The sequence below is a fragment of the Saccostrea cucullata genome, unplaced genomic scaffold, assembly GCF_032062105.1.
Source record: "Saccostrea cucullata isolate Sc308-1 unplaced genomic scaffold, CSIRO_AGI_Scuc_v1 ctg206, whole genome shotgun sequence".
Classification (NCBI taxonomy): Eukaryota; Metazoa; Mollusca; class Bivalvia; order Ostreida; family Ostreidae; genus Saccostrea; species Saccostrea cuccullata.
Window position 1 is genome coordinate 557,953 of NW_026934771.1, and position 19,870 is coordinate 577,822.

Genomic DNA, 19,870 nt, shown 5'->3' on the forward strand with positions numbered 1-19,870 from the left:
TGTGTGAATGATATAAAGTGGGGCCAACTTAAAGAATATGGTTTAATTTCCCAAACAGAACAGTGACTGGGCCAATTTAAAACAGGGCAAACTTGCTTGCAAGCGTTTGAGGGCAAAAATAACAGTGCGAAAATAACCCTGTATACAGTATATGTATAAATATACATATTTATATAATATACTGGTATTGAGATCATTTCTTTTTAACTTTGAATTCTATACCCAGAGAAAAAGCAAAACAAAGAAAACATAAAGTTTAAAATCAAATTTATGATAAAATGCTTTGGTCTTGGTGAATAGCAAATTACAACCATGTAAAATCTCCATACTTGATTGTGGATTTACAAATATAAGCTGCTGCAACAATAATTAGTATAAATGTATATAATAATACTTCAAAAACATTATACAAAACATAAATAATTCTCACACATCATTACATTCTCTCATACTCACTTGTAAAATTACAAAACTCTCAGCATTATCAACAATTCCAAGTAATGCTATGCAACTTTTTTCATCTCTTTCATCCACACTTGCAAACAAAAAAACATAGGAATATAAAAAACAACAAAAAAGTCACAGATTTCAAGCACTAATTCTGCCATTTTTCTAGAGTACCCATAACAGTACAATTTTTTCTTACTCTGAGTCACTATTCAAAGAGTCCTAAGTCATACAGATTCTATCTTGTACATGAGATTTCCAGTCCTCGTAAATTTAAAGCAGTTCTCTCCCTTTGTCTGTGCACCAATTGTTTTGTCATCTCTGATGAGCTGCAGCTCTACAGCCAACAAAGGGATTCTTGATCTTTAAGATCACAGACCTATTACCCTACTTAGTATACTTTTAAAGTATTTCAAGTAAAATTAAGACTATATTTAGAAGAGTTTATGGTTTTTCTTTCGTTTTTCTGTGTTGATATGCTTGACAGGAGGAACAGCAATTTTCTTGGTAAAACGGATAAGAACAAAGTCTGGCTGGTCCAGCAAGTTGACAGAATTTGTATCCATCCTTACAGCTGGGATCTGAAACAAGGAAGGATTAAAGTATATCCAGAACTAAGTTTAACTAGAAAATGTACCCCAAATGGGGAGCATCTCCTCGAATATCTGTTAATCAAGGCAACATTCAACATCGATCCTCCCGCAACTTACGGTATGTCCCTTTTACAACGTCTAACTCACCCACAACGACACATGAGCAAGTTACTATATCCCCCTCCAACTCTGTAGCTAAGGGATAATAAGTACTACATGAACTAAGTTATCAAATTTACTCAAAATTCAATACCTTGAATGCCATGGATATATGTCGAAGTGATTTGGAATTTCCAACTACACATACAATTTCTTAAGACATTTAAACCAAACTATTTTAAATACCGGTATTCTAGTACCACTCAGTTTTCCTTTGACCCCAATTGAGTTCTAACAAGGTTTTACTGTATCTCTTAAGCTGCGATGATGATGGTCTATATTTATGAATAACTTGATCAGCACATTTACACAAATAGCTATAAATCACATACTTTATGATCTAGTTTGATTTTTATACCTTGCTGAATACTTTCGTCTGGACATGGCTGTGTGTTACAGATATTACGCTGACTAGGTTTTTTGTTTGCGGGACATGTAGAACTGGGCGCTAGGTCTGGGTCCATACAGCGAATCTCGCGGGTCTTGGTGCCTGTACCACAACTAGCAGAGCACTGCAAAAACAAATGTAAATGCATGGGGAAATTTTTCTTTTATAAGGAAATAATTTTTTGACATCAATTTCATTAATACATATACATCACACAGGATACTATAAACAAATCATTATATAAAGCAATTTTTTTCATGAATTGCCAAGTGAAAACCAGTCTGCATCAACTAATATTCACAATGAAAGGGCTGTACATGTAACTATGTAAAAAGTTTCTTTACAGTATAATACAGCTCAGTTACCTTTGACCAGGGGGTCATGAACCAAGATGGCTGACAGGGAGGTAACTGCTCACAAGGAGCCTCTGTTTTGGGTTTGTCCCTCCCTCGACAGTTTTCTTTACCCACAATGGTGAATAATTTTTTGTCCAGCTTCTTCACACATATGACACTTCTCTCCTTCTTGCCAGACCCACAGGTTGATGAACACTGCCAAAGAAAAAAAAATAGTAAAGAATATAAGTCTCACAAAATCAACTCTTCTGCTCTTCAAAATCTTAAAATTTATCAATCCTAAATTTTAGCGTCTGAGCAATATTTTCCATCATCCGGAGTTATCTTTCTTGGACTTCTAGCTTTTCTTTCCAGAAATAAGATTTCACAAACCTCTGACCAGGGCCCTGCGAACCAGTATCCTCCACAAGGTCTCTTGTTGCGACAGGGCCTTTTCTGTTTGGGTTTCCTTGTCTGACATTTGGCCTCTGACATCTGGGCTCCGTCGGGGGCAGAGCAGTAAACCGTTCTACTGCGGTGGCCTCTCCCACAGGATGGGTAGCACTGGAGATATAGGTATGAAATTGTTAGCCATAAATTCAAAGTAAGAGCAATTTCACACAATAAATTAGCCGACTTCATTAAATAATTAATGTACATTTTGATTACTTGGTCTGATCTTAAATAAATATCATAAAGGCAATTTTGCACACAATCTCTGCATGAATTTACAATGGAAAATATCTTGCAATTATTCTCAATTTCTTTTTGACTAGTATAACCCAACTTCAATTGTAATTGACATCACTAAGTGCTGATGTTGGACATCTTAAGCCTGTTTTGAGGGTTAACTGACCTTCCTTGACCACTGGCTGTGGAACCAGCCCTGGGCACATGACCCCATATCACAGGTCTGGGTGTCCGGAGGCTTGTTGATCTCACACCGGTCACCTGTGACATTCTGTCCCTCCACACTCTGACAGACCACTGTACGTCTCCTCTCCCCCTTCCCACACACACTGGAACACTGGAATGTTAAAAGAAACCTCTGAACTCTTTGTCAGAAACCCTTAATAGTACATGTATTTCAATCTTCCAGATGTTTACTTTTGTATTCTGTTCATTTAATATATGTTCTAACTAACAAGTAAAATTTTGGTTGCCCATCAACACTGACTCTCACAATGAAAAAAATATTTCTACTTTAATAAAGATAAAAATTTGGCATTCCAAGTTTAAATTTCCTTAAATTGCTCCCCCTCTTTTTTATTACTTGAATAATGAGAGAGAAAAAACAGAAGAAATATGGTTTCACCATTTTTTACCTTTTGCCATTCCCCTATCTTCCATTCAGCACATGGTTTATTCATACAGGACCGTGAGGACTCTGGTCGGGGGGAGGGGCACTTGCTGGACTGTACGTCTAACCTGGAGGAGGAGGAAATCCTCTGTACACACACCACGGGGCGGGTCTGCATGCCCCTCCCACAGGACACACTGCAGTCTGACCAGTTACCTATGTCCCATCTAAAACATTAAAGAACATGAAAAATAACTATATATCTACATCTGAAATGATGGACTCTTAATTAAATCAATAGGAGCTGCAGTTTTTATGTCAGAAGTTTTTCTTACAGAGAAATAATAGTTTAATGGTTAACTTCTGAAATTTAACTATTTAAATTTTCTATGAATTTCAACAAAATTATACTATATTGTCTATATGCCTGCATGTACAAGAAGTAATTTCTTATACTACATATACATCACAGTATAGAAAATTTCCTTTCTGGCATGCATAATTAACCTACATGTGTATACCAACACATTTTTCAGCCAAAATAAAATTCTTAAAAATTAACCTCATATTTCTTTCAACAAAAACTTCAGGAATAATGATAAATTGTTCTGTTAACAGCATAATATCATTTAAAAGCATTAAAAAAAATCAAACATTTTAATAGTTTTATCAAATTTATTTTTGTCTGAAAGGTCAAGAGCCATCTTATGCATAAAATGGCCCTGTACTTATATCAATTATTTAACTATCACCCTCTTTCCCATTTCATATATCAAAATAAAGTAGACACTTAGTGCTTTCATTTTCTATAATACAATTTCGTTTTGAGAATCCAGATATTGGAAAACAGGTTTGAGAAATTGCAATGTTCTTGAAATTTGCAGAAAACATGCGTATTTGACTACCTTCAGCAATGAATTAAAATATGAGCACAGCCCACGATCCAAAAAATAAACCATGTTTTTTGATCCTCAGAAACAGAGCTTTCATTATGTATTTGTATATTTTGGATCAGGGGTTGTGCTCTATGTGAAATATTGAAAAAATGCATCAATTTTAAGTCATTTTCAAAGGAATTTACAGGATATGAGTAAAATCATTTTTACGTCATAATGCATTGACTAAAAAAACGTCACAATTAACATTTGGTCAACAACACTCCAAGTGATAAAAACTGTATTTGCAACCTAAACTGAGGGGTTTTGATTTTTCAGAAATTCTCAGGGCCAAATAAGGCCCAAAGTGGCTCTTGCTCTTTCCATCTAATAAATACTTTATACTGAAGTGCAGAGCACCCCCTGTAATATTACTAATATCTTGAAAATAACAGTGACATAAATTGTATGACATATTTGCACTTGAAGAACGTTAAAGAATTGTGCTAAAATATGCGATAAAAGATCACATTATGGGTCGTAAATGATTTGATTGGTCAATGCAATGTGAAAACATCTCAAGAGGGATGGATAAAAAATCTCAAATAACAAATTATTAGTGTTTAATTCTCAGGACTGTCACTTTAAATCCTAATTCGGTAATTTGGACTCCAAAACCAAATATTGATTTTGGATCGTGCTTCTTTTTTAACTGATTCATCTTTTTATCATCAAAAGAGAAGTCTTAAAAAAAAATCTGACTATTAGGAGACAAAGCCAAATGAGAGCGTAAACCTTCTTTTATCAACAGTTTATAAATACCCTTCTGTCCTTTACAGAAATTCTTCCTAAATAAACTTAGAACTCTTTTAAATACTAATAAAACAAGAGGCCCAGGGGCCACAGCGCTCACCTGAGCACATCGGCTAGATAAAAAGCACATATCAGATCAGACATGAAAGTTTACTGGGGGGGGGGGGGGGGGGGGGGGGGGGCTTGAATTTTAACCCCCAGGGGGTCATGATTCGTACAAATTAGAATCTACACTACCTGAGGATGATTCCATTTAAATAGAAAAATATCACTAATCATGGCTTTGAAATACTTGAAAGGAAGATTTTAAAAGGTTTGCCTATATATCCCTATGTAAAATTTTGGTCGGCCATTTTGGCCCCACCCTAGCCCCAGGGGTCATGATTTGAACAAATTTGAATCTACACTACCTGAGGATGATTCCACATGAGTTTCATCTTTCCTGGCCCAGTGGTTCTTGAGAAGAAGATTTTTAAAGATTTTTCCTATATATTCCTATGTAAAACTTTGGTCGGCCATTTTGGCACCACCCTACCCCCCGGGGGTCATGATTTGAACAAACTTGAATCTACACTATCTGAGAATGATTCCACATGAGCTTCATCTTTCCTGGCTCAGTGGTTCTTGAGAAGAAGATTTTTAAAGATTTTTCCTACATATTCCTATGTAAAACTTTGGTCGGCCATTTTGGCCGCACAGTAGCCCCAGGGGTCATGATTTGAACAAACTTGAATCTACACTACATGAGGATGATTCCACGTGAGTTTCATCTTTCCTGGCCCAGTGGTTCTTGAGAAGAAGATTTTTAAAGATTTTTCCTATATATTCCTATGTGTAACTTTGGTCGGCCATTTTGGCCCCACCCTAGCCCCAGGGGTCATGATTTGAACAAACTTGAATCTACACTAAAGATTCCACATGAGTTTCATCTTTCCTGGCCCAGTTGTTTTTGAGAAGAAGATTTTTTTAAAATGCCATTAATTTTTCTCTAATTCATAATTATCTCCCCTTGGAAAAGGGCGAAGCCCTTTATTTGAACAAACTTGAATCCCGTTCACCCAAGGACACTTTGTAGCAAGTTTGGTTGAAATTGATTTTGTTCTTGAGAAGAAGATGAAAATGTGAAAAGTTTACAACGACAACGACGACGTAAAATATCAGAAAAAGCACTTGAGCCTTCGGCTCAGGTGAGCTAACAATTAATAAACAAGATTAAGTGTTTTCTTATGTATTTTCCCAGTACTTCAGCTCAGAGTCTAGATTATAATTGTGTCTTTCAAAAGTAGGTTAAACTGCAAATTTATAAAGGTTTCAAAAAAGTTCATAATCCAAAAGGATTTCTTGTTACAAAGAACAAGTACATGTAAAATATGAAAGCACCAGCCATTAAGACAAAATGACCAAGGTTAGAGTCCAAGGTCAAGGTCATGAGGTCAAAAAAGTTGATACACTAAAAAAGCTAAGTAGCTAAGTCTTGTCATAAGGAATACACATGTGAAATAAGGAATCTAAACTGAAAATTAAAAGCATATCCTTCAACAAGAGCCTGACCATAATGGCATATCATGATTTCACCCTTCCCTCCACATGTATTTCAATCTTAAATCATTATGGATTGTACCTTTGGCTTTACTACTTTTCTTCTGAATAGGTACATGTATGTATTCTTCATTTTCTTATTAATAAATAATGATCTCGTATTTCCTAAAGACATACAGTGTATGAATTTGATACTCATATACCAAGTTTCATTTTTTTAGTATATAGTAACAATTTTTAAGGGAAAATGATTCACAGTTTTCAATTCATTATCCTTGCCAGATATAAATCAAACACTAGAAGAAACACTAGAAGAAAATACATAAAAAATAAACTCTTTAAGTTACTTTAACAATTTTAATGATTTCAACAAAGTTTTTTACCCCCCTCTGAATGGTATCATTTACACAAGATGGATGATGCTTAGATAATATTTGACAGAGAACTCATTACTTCCCTTCACTTTCAATCTAACTCCCCATCACTCCTACTGCTAACTACTATACGATATCCTCAAGAAGACACCTAAACAAGAGCTTCAATGGGTTTGTGTTAAAATTTTTAGGTTTGTGCTATAAAAATACTTTTGTAATTTTCTACTGAAAAATTCTCAGTGCATCAAATTTACCCTGTTACCAAGACAGAAAGTGTTAAAATGTTACAGTGAAATTCATGAAGCTCTTTATCTCAAGAAAAAGTTTTAAATGTCTCTACAAGTTGTATCAGAATTTAGAGGCAAAAAAAAAAGTAAAAAATTCATTCATTCATTAATGAAAACCTCGATCATTCATTCATAAACTCTCTCAGTTTGCAAAAAAAAGCTTTAAATATCTCTATAATTTTCATCAAATTTTAGGGGGAAAAAATAAATTTTTGCACATTGCACGAGGGGATTAAAAAAAGAATATAAAAATGAATGAAAATTCATTCATTCATCTGATGATGATAATTACCCAGGCGGACAGATTCTGGTGTTACATTCAATGGTCTGTATGGCGGGGCGAGCGCTGGGTACACAGTTATCATGAGTCACAATCAGGTTTCTATCCTTCTTCACACACACCACCTTAGTCTGCTGTACCCCTAAAAAGTACGGGGAAAAAATATAAAACATTAAATCACTTGATATTTATCAAATGTGAACTGTACCCCAGCTGATGCAGCATTTGCATAGCAGTATAACAATAGTTTTGCATCTTCCCACCATACAGAATAGAGAAATTCACTAATGGGGAAAAATGCTTTATTTATGAGTCTTGCATGGATGCTAAATTAATTCTCAAGCCTTGACCTCTCCATAAAAAAACTGACTTTGATCTATATGAACGGACTGCATGAGAATCTATAAACCCATACAGATATGAGACGAAAATAATTTTGTACTCAAAACCATCCACCATTATCTCCCTCCAACATCAGTAGAAGTTAGGCGATATAATATATCATATTTACACCATATGTTACACCCTAAAAACTTAATACTATTACAGAGAGATTTATTTACAGAATGTGGGATAAGATTACCAAGGAAAAGGGGACACAACCCAGTACCCTTATTCAATTCAAAAGATTTTCAAAAATCCAGACACTTTTTTCAGGATGCATTTCTTTGAAATTTCTGTTTAAAAAAAGGCCTCACTAAAATCTTTATCATGTTTCTTTAATGGAAGCCAGTGAAATACATTAATTTTGTTTTTTGTCAAAGTTTTATAAAAAACACTGTAAGATTATATTGCCATAATGATGAGAGTTAAAAAATCTATATTTTATTTTTGGTCAAAGCTCTATAAAATGATTAAAACAATGTAAGATTATTGCTATAATGAGAAAACATTAAGCTTTAACCCCAAGGGATCAACAAATCTGATGGCATCTGTGATAAAAATCTATGGCAAATAACTCCATTCATTGCTACAACAAATATTAAGGATGCAGTTACATTAAAATTCTCATTAATGTCAAATGGTATTCTTCAGATAAGCTGAAATCGACACAATGTGAATATTGAATATGACCTATATATTTTTTATGCCTTAGATAACCACTGCTTATTTTCAGATAAAGCCATTGATAAAAGTTAAATTTTAATGTTGCTGCTTTACAGGATTTATATCCTCGTTCATTGCAAATCCAGGATGTTGTCAATTTTATTAGAAAGATTTACGTCATACAGGAAAAAAAATATATAGAGATAAAAATATAAATAAATTCCATGATGATATGTTTAACATGAATGAATTTGCAAACTACAAACTGTTGATTCATAGTAATAACTTAATTCTTTGAAAACAAGAGGCCCATATGAGCTTTGAAGCTCACCTGATGACTTTCAAATTTTAATACAGAAGTGATTTCGCATCTATAACATTATCAACTTGATATGGCAATGCCTTTCATACAAATGAAATCTGTATGAATATGTTCATTTTGTTTTTTTTATGTTGCCTCTTACTATTGCAATACAGGAATGGATCAAAATTGTATTGAGTGAAAATTGAAAATAATTTTAATGTAAGTAATATGGGATATACATGTAGAGAAATAGACATTGGGAGATAAGTCTTAGGAATGTGAAAATTAAAATGTCTGCGACTATCATTATAATAGGTTAACTCTATGAAGCTTGAACAGGATTTCAATGTATGACAAACTTAGCCCTCGACCTCAGATTATTGGACCAGTAAGCATTAATTTTTTGTTGCAGAGGGCCATCTTCTCATTATGCCCCATTTCTATAAAACTGTAAAAAAAACTTGTCAGCCAATGAATATATCTAAATCAGCATTGCTTGCCTTACCTCTCCCACAGGTTAGGGAACATTCCGTAAATCCCACAATCCTCCATTCATAAAGCGTAGGATCAGGAATATTATTGGCAGAAAGACGAGGTTTATTGTCCAACATGTTATTATATTGTACGGAATTCCCCAGACTGATTGCATTCTCCCGAGCCTCTCCTATTGGACTTGTCGCGTACCTTCTGCCATAATCTCCAGACACAGCCTGGTTTGAACGATATGGTCCATAGTAAGAGGAATAAAGATGGTACTGTGACTCGCTCAGATTTCTGCCTTGACCTAAGGTCAAACTCTGAAGTTCGGGCTTCACGTCTTCGTAAGGAATGTATCGGGGAGGAGACTGCACGGAGGTCCTCATTTTTGGAATGATCCTGGGTCTATAGCTCTTGGGCAGAGGATAACCCCCACTGCCCGTGGGGATGTTTTCGTACCCTGTCTGATAAACTGGTTGCCCGCTGCTATCTGCCACCGGTTGATCTACAGCCTGGTTAAACTGGTGCCCTGTCTTCAGTCTTGGAATGATGGCTGCCATTGCTGCCTTTGTCATGTGTTTAGGAACTGTGAACTGGTACAGAATACCGGGACTATTTCTGTAGTACAGCAACTGAAACCATGAGATATGTCTCATTAAAAATTAGCAACTGTGATAAATAACAATCAAACCTTTTGTACACCAGCCTTTTTGGTTGAAACATTTAATTTTTAACATTTAGAAAACTTTTAACCACGGGTAGATATTTTGCAGATTTTTTATTCTTTATGTCACAGCCTCAGCATATTTTTTCCTTTCTAAATGTTAGCCAGTTTAACAAAATAAATCCATTGGCAAGATAAATTTTATTCACTCTGGGTTAATCAACTATTTGTTATGATATGAAATATATATGCACAAATTAGGCAAACTCAAATCCTAACATACCTGTACATCAATGGTTTGATTCACTGGACCCTTGGCCCTGACACACTCCCCTGGACACCCCACCCCCTCTCTTTTTCTGTAGGTGAAGGTCGTCCCCGCCGCCTCATACTCCCCCACTCTGCTCAGGCGCCGACGACCATTTGTGATGTAACTTCCATTCTGAAGTCTCAATGCTGTAAAAAAGAAGTTAATATTAAATTCCTTTAAAAAAAAAAAATAACTCTAAAAATTGGGCAAATGAACCTGCCCGACCATTATATCATTATATTCCTCCCTCGATCCCTATGTCCTAACCCCCCCCCCCCCCCCACTTCCCCCACCCACCCACCTTCACCACCACCACCCTCCAGGTGAAACCGGCCAAAGCCATTCCCTGGCGATTCTTAGTCCACTCGCTTCTATGACTATATAGCAATATATGTAACAGGAAGAGAGAGAAGATGTGAAAAACTAAACTTGGATTCAACCCCAGAACCCCTGAACTCTAAACTGCTCTAAGTGAATTACCAATTGAGCCACAGTGTACATGTACATAGCCAATATAGCCAAAAACCTGATGGATATTTGAAGGAACTAAAATTGAAAGTAGAAAAATGGTAAAAAGCACTTCTGTACAAACTTTATTAGACCAGTAATTTGCAGAGCAACTCATTCAATCACTGGCTTATCTTGAAACAATTACTTAAACAGAACACAGGTAAAACAGTGCCTGACCAAAATCACTTACCTGTAAGTCATATCATTGGTGCTAAAACCTTTCATTCAATATTGGTGGGAAAGAAATCAAAATATAATTCTCTACATGAATCTGTCTTTAAGTGAAGATAAATGATTTCAAACAAATGAAATGATTGATTGACCAAGGATCAACATTACCCAATCAGTGCTTTTGATCATGATCTGTTGAATGCAATTCTTGCCAAGATAAGGAAATAAAGAAATAAATATGAACAGGTCACAACAGAGAAACAAGCTACCCTTGCCATAGAAGAGAATGTTCACTTAAAACATGTACAAGTATAAAACCAAATTATAATGCACCTTTATCAGCAATGATAAATTGAAATTAAAAAGGGTTACAATCCAGTGTTTTTTTTTTAAGGAAAAACTTGGACAAAGTGTAAATTCATTGATAATCTTTTGATGGCCTTTACTGTGTAGACTTTTTAAAGCTGTAACAAGTCTGTCATATTTATTAACACGACGCAGTAATGAACCCGAGAGTCGTAGGCCAGAACTAAGCACTCACCCTGGGGAACCTACCTATTTAAAGGACTGGACCATTTCACGGCCAACACCAAATGTTGTCTTGTGGAATTTTGACACAATCTTAATGTGATTTGAGGCCGCCAACTGTCGAACTTGTGTAATAAATTTGTTTGCGAAGGGCCTTGTTTTATCAGGGTTGTAGGAGCCAAAATGAAGTCAGACGGGGTGACTTATGTATCAAAAGGGAGCGGTAAATTAATAGGACTACAAGTCCTGCTGAGAACTATATATTAGGGATGGGTATCACCAAATTTTTCATATCACGATATATCACTATTTTATCCCAGAATATCTCGATAATATCATGATATTTTTACAAGCAATTTTTACAATGTTTTTAAAAGAAAAATCATTATTTTTTCTTAAAATATGCTAGAAAAACAAAATTTCACTTTTTTGATCATTACGAGGGGTTATCAAAAATTCGTCTGAGGCGAAAAATAATACAATGCTTTCAAAAATTGCAAGGAACATAAAACAACAAAAAATAAAGAAATGTTGAAATTTTTAACTTCATACGTTCATTACTTGCCAAATTATGATAAAATTAAAACGACATTAAAATTAAAAGGGTACCTCATACATTTATATTGTAAGGCAACCCGTCTTGTTTGTATGCACCTACAATGTGAAATCATATGATAATAATTTGGGAGAGAAATTGTGCCAAACAGTTTGCTTTTATAATATATGCCATTTTTTGACATAATTTAACATTACAAATCGACATAAACTGTTCATTCCTTTTCTCTCAAATGGCATAAAAACAAGTCCTCTGGATGTATTTTATTTCCCTGTAGCCAGATTTAACATTTTCTAGGTATAAAACATCAAAAATGAAATTGAGTTTGTCTTTCCTGACTACAAAATGTACGATAACATTTTATAGGAATAAAGATTGCAAATTTTGCATGTATCACAAACCTGAAATAAATATATTTCATACAGAAAATCTTTCACTGCAAACCATTGCTTACAAAAACATTATTAATTTTTCTAAAAATAAAATCTATGATTTGTGGTTTTTTCTATAGATAGAAAAGATGATGCTTATTAAATATTTTAAAATTCATTACTCTACCTAAAGCGGTTTTAATTTTATTGCGTCAGTCCACGAACTTTTTGATAACCCCTCGTATGTACTTAAAATTATTTATGTTTGGATGGTAAGATGCCCTTCTTTTCACCTTTTACATCATTTTTTAGACTTGCTGTAATTGTAATTTGAAAGATTGAACAAATAAATGAATAATTTCTGGACTTTATAATATGTACCTAAATACCAGTATTTAGGTCTCCGTATCACGTGCAACAAAAAATCGTGATATACCTTAATAAAATGCTATATATAACATATATAATGTAAAAAAGTTTTAAATAAATAAAATTTTTAAAAAAAATTTCAATTTTCAAATTTAAAAACATTTGTACCTAAAATAAAAAGTCGTCACTTATTGTGCAATTGCAACCAGGAAAATTAATAAATAAACTTAAAATTGTGAACACTAATATACAGAATAGACAAATATCAAAGCCTTTCTCAACATCAATATTGAGTTTGCTTTCCTGACTTGGGGAATAAACATTGCATGTATAAGCAAATATATTTCATACAGAAAATCTTTCACTGCAAGTTGGATTTTTTTTGAGGGGGTTGAAGGAGAGGTGGGGTGGGGGAGGGTGTCACAAAAAGATACAAGTATGTCAGAATTCTAATTTATGGGCCTTGCTAACATATATAATGTGACTTGCTGACTCAGGTATAATATTACAAGTACCAGTGAAGGAAATCTCTTTGAGAGGTCAAGGTGCTCATTTTAACAATCATAACTATTCCTAAAATAATACACTCAATTCTGAGTGATAGCTTCCCCTCCTACGTACTAACTTCCTGTATTTGTTTTTCTTACATAATAACAAAATTTCATTGCTTTAATTGTATAATTTTTATGAAACAATATATAGTGAAAAAATAAAAAGCAGGAAATATTTTTTTCCCAATCCAACACCAATATCTCAAAATTAAATTTTCAATTACATGTAGAATTCTTCTTCATTTTAATTACTATATACGATATCCTAGCTGTAGTGAATTTACGTAATAATTCTTATCTATATACTGAAAGCACAATTTAAGGTATATGCAGAGTTCATTATACTATGTGATGTATAACTTGCACCCAAACTGAGAGTGCAACCAATAAAATTCTTTAAGGGTACAGAGTGCAGCTAACAATAATTTGTTATTTACACCTGTTTATGCAGCATGCACTCATGCAGGTGGATAATTGTCCCATCTAATTTCTACAATGGAAAGTGACAAGTTTCAGTTTAGACCATTAAACTTTTTTACCTTTATACCCTGCTAAAGATATAAGGAGAATCGTATTATACCAAAAAAACACCTCACATTTTAATTTTTTTTGTTCTATGCCAATGGCCTGAAAATTCTTCTTTTAATCTAATGCTGACCTGTCACCCTTTCACACCACGATGATTTGCTGTCTTCCCTAGACATCTAAAAAGAGATAGCTCCGCTTTTCAAGTCTTAAAAGCTTTTGGTTTACAAAACATAAATAAAAAGGTTTTTAGGCAGATTACTTAGTTTGCACAACTCTAGATAGCCTTTTGATGCAAGTAGTCTCATAAACAGAGAGTCCCCCAAATTACATGTTAATGCTTTTAAAGAGGCCCATCCCTTATATCCCAAATTTGAAAATGACAGCAAACAGTGGGCAATCAAATGATAAAAGAAAATTTGACAGATTTGACAATTCATATGAAAATCCCTCTTTTCCAATGAGAGATATAGATTTTCAAAATTGATAATAAATGTGCAGGTACGCTTTTAAGCTAAGTGAATTATGGTGCAATTCCCTACACATTTTTATTGCACCCAAGAGATTGTTTCTCTAACTTGCATAATCTTGGGCATCTTTCTGTACTCATCAAGTGACCTATAATTTTGCAATGCACATAACAAAAAATACTAATATAACCATCAAAGAACAGGTGTGCGAAGAAAGAAACAAATTAACTTGATAAGCAATCAATGTGTGAATCCGACATTTTTGTCCAGCACTACAAAGGAAAAAAGTCTTCGTCAAATGTCTGCCCAAACTTGACAACAATGACCCAATGATGTGAAGGGTTATGTTGGCTCATGTCAATCATTGCAGTATCGTGTCTAAGTTGAATGAACCTTGTTTACTTCTTTTTAATGCTTTTGCTACAATTTTTGCCCCTGAGCCATTTTATGCTGCCTTTTATAGTTTTGTTGCTGATCAAAATGTGTGAATTATTGTACATCAAACTTCTAACATTCCCAATAAATTTTTTTTAATTTTGATGGATATATGCAAGTCATCATGACATCCTCTTTTTGGCTTTAAGTCACACTTTTTTAATAATGGAAAGTAGCTCTTCAGGCATAAAACTTTCTTTGGGAAAAAAATTCTTAGAAGACATTGTACTTTTGATGATTCTGATACATAGATGATTCCCTTCTATTTCCTACATTTCAGCTCTCTGACATTATATGCCTTTTACTTCCTGATCAAAGTTTCTGCTGTTTCTTAACTGTTATATTACAGTATCATTCCTACTCCATATTAACTTATTCCTGTTGTTTCTTACATGTGATATAGGAACACTCTTTCTACTCGAATCTTGGTTGATACCTACGTAGTTCCCACTATAGTTCCAATTAACTCTACGTCCATGGGTGCCCCCTTGAGTAAGTACTTTCCTCCCATTAGTACCCCTTTAAGTAAGTTGATATGCTGAGTCTCTAAAACCCTCTCCTCCTCCTCCTCCCCCTTACCTACATAGTTCCTGCTGGTTCCCAGCTCTGTGATGTTGATATTACAGACCTCCTACTCCCTTATTAAAGTAGTTCCTGCTTGTTCCAATAAATTCTCCTTCCATGACCTAAGTAGTGTCTGTGATCCTACTCCCTTACCTAAGTAGTTCCTGCTGGTTCCCAGCTCTGTGATCCCTTACCTAAGTAGTTCCTACTGGTTCCCAGCTCTATGATCCCTTACCTAAGTAGTTCCTGTTGGTTCCCAGCTCTGTGATCCCTTACCTAAGTAGTTCCTGCTGGTTCCCCGCTTTTACTCCCTTACCTAAGTAGTTCCTGCTGGTTCCCTGCTCTGTGATCCCTTACTTAAGTAGTTCCTGCTGGTTCCCAGCTCTTACTCCCTTATTTAAGTAGTTCCTGCTGGTTCCCTGCTCTGTGATCCCTTACCTAAGTAGTTCCTGCTGGTTCCCTGCTCTGTGATCCCTTACCTAAGTAGTTCCTGCTGGTTCCCTGCTCTGTAATCCCTTACCTAAGTAGTTCCTGCTGGTTCCCTGCTCTGTGATCCCTTACCTAAGTAGTTCCTGCTGGTTCCCAGCTCTGTGATCCCTTACCTAAGTAATTCCTGCTGGTTCCCAGCTCTGTGATGTTGATGTTACACGCCCCCTCTGGGATTCGGGTGATGAGGTTGTAACCATACGGGAGTGAGGCCCTGGTGTAGATCCCGGAGATGGTCTGACAATCCCGGTTGTTCCCATTACAGACACCACACCGGTCCACCACTGCACCGGATCCCACAATTCCATCACAACCAACTTTCTGGAATACGAAATGTAAAAAAAAAATTAGGATTGAACTTCTTGACAGTCTTTCAATTACAAGAGAACATAGTTGCAGAAAACATTTAAGATTAGCAATAAGGCTAAATTATTTTAATATATCCCAGTAATATTGCAGCACTTGATATATGTTTCATCCTTATTAGTATTAGGTATGTAAATTTTTTTTTTGGCATACGTTAAAGGTGTTTTAGTAATTTAATGTATACATGTACCAGTTACATTGTCTTCAAACTAATTGTTTTCACATAGGTTTTCATATAGCAGTTATTCATTCAAGGATATAAAGAGGAAGACAGTTTACTTTTGAAATTAAAATCTTGTTCAAATTTTAACTTTGAGCTGTTTCATTTTACAAAGAATCTGTGTGATTACAGATTATATAAATAAAGTCATTCAATACAAATTAAAGTCTGCATGGGAGAAATGAAGATAAACTTAAGTTTTATTGAGGAATTCCACTGTTTGACATTTCCTTCAGCATTCAACAACAATGGTTTAAAATAGACAGAAACCCGACAATATTTGTAGAACTGAAATGAAACAGATATTTTAATCGGCTATTATCACAGCAAACTTTACTAAACACAGAATTCCAAAAACCCGAACTCTCTGTGATTTTCACAGACGTCTTGTTCTTTTTTGAAAACCTGCTTTGCAGCCCCCGATTTTAAATTATTAGTTCCATGCAGTTCAAGATCAAGACCTGTGAAAATACAATACAAAAGATGACATTCTAAATGATCAAATAACAATGTGGGAATTTGAGGGAGGGAGTCGTGGTACCCCCCCAACAAATTACGCTCATCATCCCTCATTAGATTCTATCCCAGGTCTGACAGGGCCAATTTAGTACGGCTAAAATTAATACCTGTCTCTCCTATCACCTGTACACATTACCGATCAATTATAGAAATTGCACAAAGAATAATTTTCAAGCTGGGGGTGGGGGGTGATTGTATATTGAGAAATATACAATGAATTGGAAACTTATTTTAGTGTGTGGTAAATAGAAAATGCATCCTAACCTATATAGCCAACATTTATGACCATTTCTGGTATAACTAGTTACATACATATCCACCTCAGGACTGATGTATCATTAATATTCCTAATCTATTTTAAATTTGTATATTTTCAAATCCTTCATGTATATGGCAAATGCTCAGGTCATATTACATGGAAATACCAAGAATTTCCTTGGAATGTAAAGTTAATTTGGTGATCAATCTTATTCTTGACTAGCATAATAAGTATTGCATGCTTTTGATAGAACTGGTTCTGGTTTGTCTTTACATACTTTAAAAATTGAAATATGAGTCTGCAGCTATTGGGTATATGCTTATTTCAAATTGTTCTCAACTTCATGGAAGTCAAATTTAACACTTAATTCATATTAAAAGAGAAATAATTTACAGAATATTTCAAAAGTTTTCTGATCAAGGAATTAATTTTAATGCATTAATTAGAAATACTGATTGCAGTCAATAAATGAAGAAAAGATATATCGCTTAGGATTTTGTTTATTTTACAGCAGTTAACATTCCTTTCTTATTTCTGAAATCAAATCACAATCTTAAAGTAAATCTTAAAGTAAAATCTATTTAACTAGAAAGCCTCTCCAATGATCTAATCTACGTATCTCTGAAACTATTAACAGCCTTCTCAAATACCGGTTTAAAATGAATACAAACTTGACTGTGCAAATTAAATTCAATGAATGCACATTTCCTTGCATATAAACCTGCAATCTATTGCACCTGTGCAAATAGGATTGAATTGCATAATGGGAATTCTTTTCAAAGTGCTATTTCTGCTTCTTCCCCTCCCCTTCGAATGATCAACCTGAAAGCTTAAGAAAATGGCATGCTGATATATAACAGCTAGTGCCACCCAACTGCCAAAATAATAGGTGTTAATTTGGTAAAGATTTCATCTCCATTGTAAATCAAATAAGCCTTCAAAATTATGGAGCTGCAAAAATCAGAACAGTGGCGGATTTTTGTGCACCTACTGGGTAGTATATCGCATGCATTTAGCATTACTTCAAAGGATCTGCATCTCATTGTGTTACCTCATTAAAACCTGCATTAGAAAGACATAAGGAATCTATTTTGTGATTTATAGATTCGCAGATGTGACATTGTAATGCCTTATTCTTACTGAGTCAGTTGAGACTAGACATGGCTTCGATTTGATGTACTTACTGCATCAGCTGGGATATATTGTCACCTTTTTTACATAAAAAAAATTTTCTTACTCATATATTCTAATAATAAGATACTGTACAATAAGCTTCAATGTATTGTATTATGTTGAGCTTTGCTATATCAAGCATCAACATCTCAAATACCATTGATATACATATAAGTTTGAATCCAAAATTATATTTCTTTACAATCTTTGCCAAAATAAAAAAAAAATCTGTACAATTAATCTTCATTACTCAGAACTCTTAATTGAGCCTTGAGCAAGTTGTCCAGATTTATGAGGTGTCCAGATTACTGAAATATCCGAATTTTCATATTGAGACTCCACTGTACTACATGTACTTCCATATCAGTTTGTGAATCTAATAGAGTACAGTCTGTCAGATTTACAAAGATAATGTCTTCAGTTTTCCTATAAATTGTATTTTCCCCCCTCTTACTTGTAAAAATCTCTTAAAACTTAAATCAAAGAAAAGAAAATTTCTGATGACCTTAAATGACCCAACCCTAAATACAGAGAAGACCAGACCTCACCAGACTATTTAAAGAGGGCACCTGTTTGACCTATTAGTCTTGTCTCAGAGAAAGGGAGACCTAACATTTATACCGAGATCCGTTTTTCCCCCTCTTAAGAGGTTATAATGCTGTTTTAGACTCTCACAGTCAAACAAATTTCTCTTTAATTTCGGGACACTCCCTCTTTTCAAAATAACTTCTCCTGACAGTGGATATTTATACTGGATAAACTTTGTGTACACATTAAAAACGCTTTTTAATGACAGTGGGAGAAGAGAATATATTGAATGACAAATTCGTATAATGTCCATTTTCTTCCAATTCCGAACGCCATTAGAGAAATCAGCGGTCGTCCTTTATAGCAGAAGGGCGGCATTAAAATGTCACCCCGGATTCCTTACATTTAGAAACGTAGATACCCCAATAAATGTTTTCTCTTGGAGGCAAACCCTTTTGGTCTTTCCTTGTGACACTAATCTTTTGAAAAACAGAGGCTTACAAAACACTATAAATATGAAAATTAGTAAGGGCAGGCATTTGTGTGAAAACGCAAAGTCAATTAATGTTCCGATATCAGATTTAAAAACCTAATCTAGGTTGGGATGCAAGTTAAAAATTACATTTCTGTACAATTTACAATCTTGTTTTAAAAACAAAATCACTTGAAGATGTTAAAATATATGTTAATTTGCTCTTTAGGGGAGAGAGAGAGAGAGAGAGAGAAACTTCCTCTTTAAACCCCATTTTCTTTAATGAAAAAACTTTTTTCTTCTTCCATAATTACATCTTTTGATACATGTGCCCCTTAAAAATGAGATAATTGATGACTATAGGCCCCTTAGAATCTCCAAAAACAGACAAAAAAAAAAGACCTGATTTAGAGAGCCATATAATTTTAGGGATCCTTCATTATTCCTTTAAAAAATATAATTACAAGTTACTCTGTTAAAGCTGGATTTGTCCACAAAGTTTTGGGATTAAGTGAAGAAGTCAAACTTTGGTCGAGGGGTAATGGTGCATTAAAGTCAATGATGAGGACTTAAGTGCATCGATTCTCATAACTACTGTAGGACTT

The 19,870-nt window shown here is 34.5% G+C and overlaps 1 protein-coding gene across 2 annotated transcripts in view; it reads right to left on the bottom strand.

Moving 5' to 3' along the window:
* Positions 1-250: 250 nt before the first annotated feature.
* LOC134241340 (thrombospondin type-1 domain-containing protein 4-like) overlaps positions 251-19,870 on the bottom strand; it is a 34,424-nt gene continuing 14,804 nt past the window's right edge. For both annotated transcript variants that reach the window (XM_062723408.1, XM_062723409.1), the window contains 10 exons: positions 15,845-16,049; positions 10,166-10,338; positions 9,247-9,850; positions 7,403-7,532; positions 3,248-3,449; positions 2,779-2,949; positions 2,316-2,486; positions 1,953-2,138; positions 1,558-1,711; positions 251-1,028 (listed from right to left, as the gene is read on the bottom strand). In XM_062723408.1, the coding sequence (XP_062579392.1) occupies positions 892-1,028; positions 1,558-1,711; positions 1,953-2,138; positions 2,316-2,486; positions 2,779-2,949; positions 3,248-3,449; positions 7,403-7,532; positions 9,247-9,850; positions 10,166-10,338; positions 15,845-16,049 (2,133 nt within the window). In that variant the 3' untranslated portion in view covers positions 251-891. The remainder of the gene's footprint in view (positions 1,029-1,557; positions 1,712-1,952; positions 2,139-2,315; positions 2,487-2,778; positions 2,950-3,247; positions 3,450-7,402; positions 7,533-9,246; positions 9,851-10,165; positions 10,339-15,844; positions 16,050-19,870) is intronic.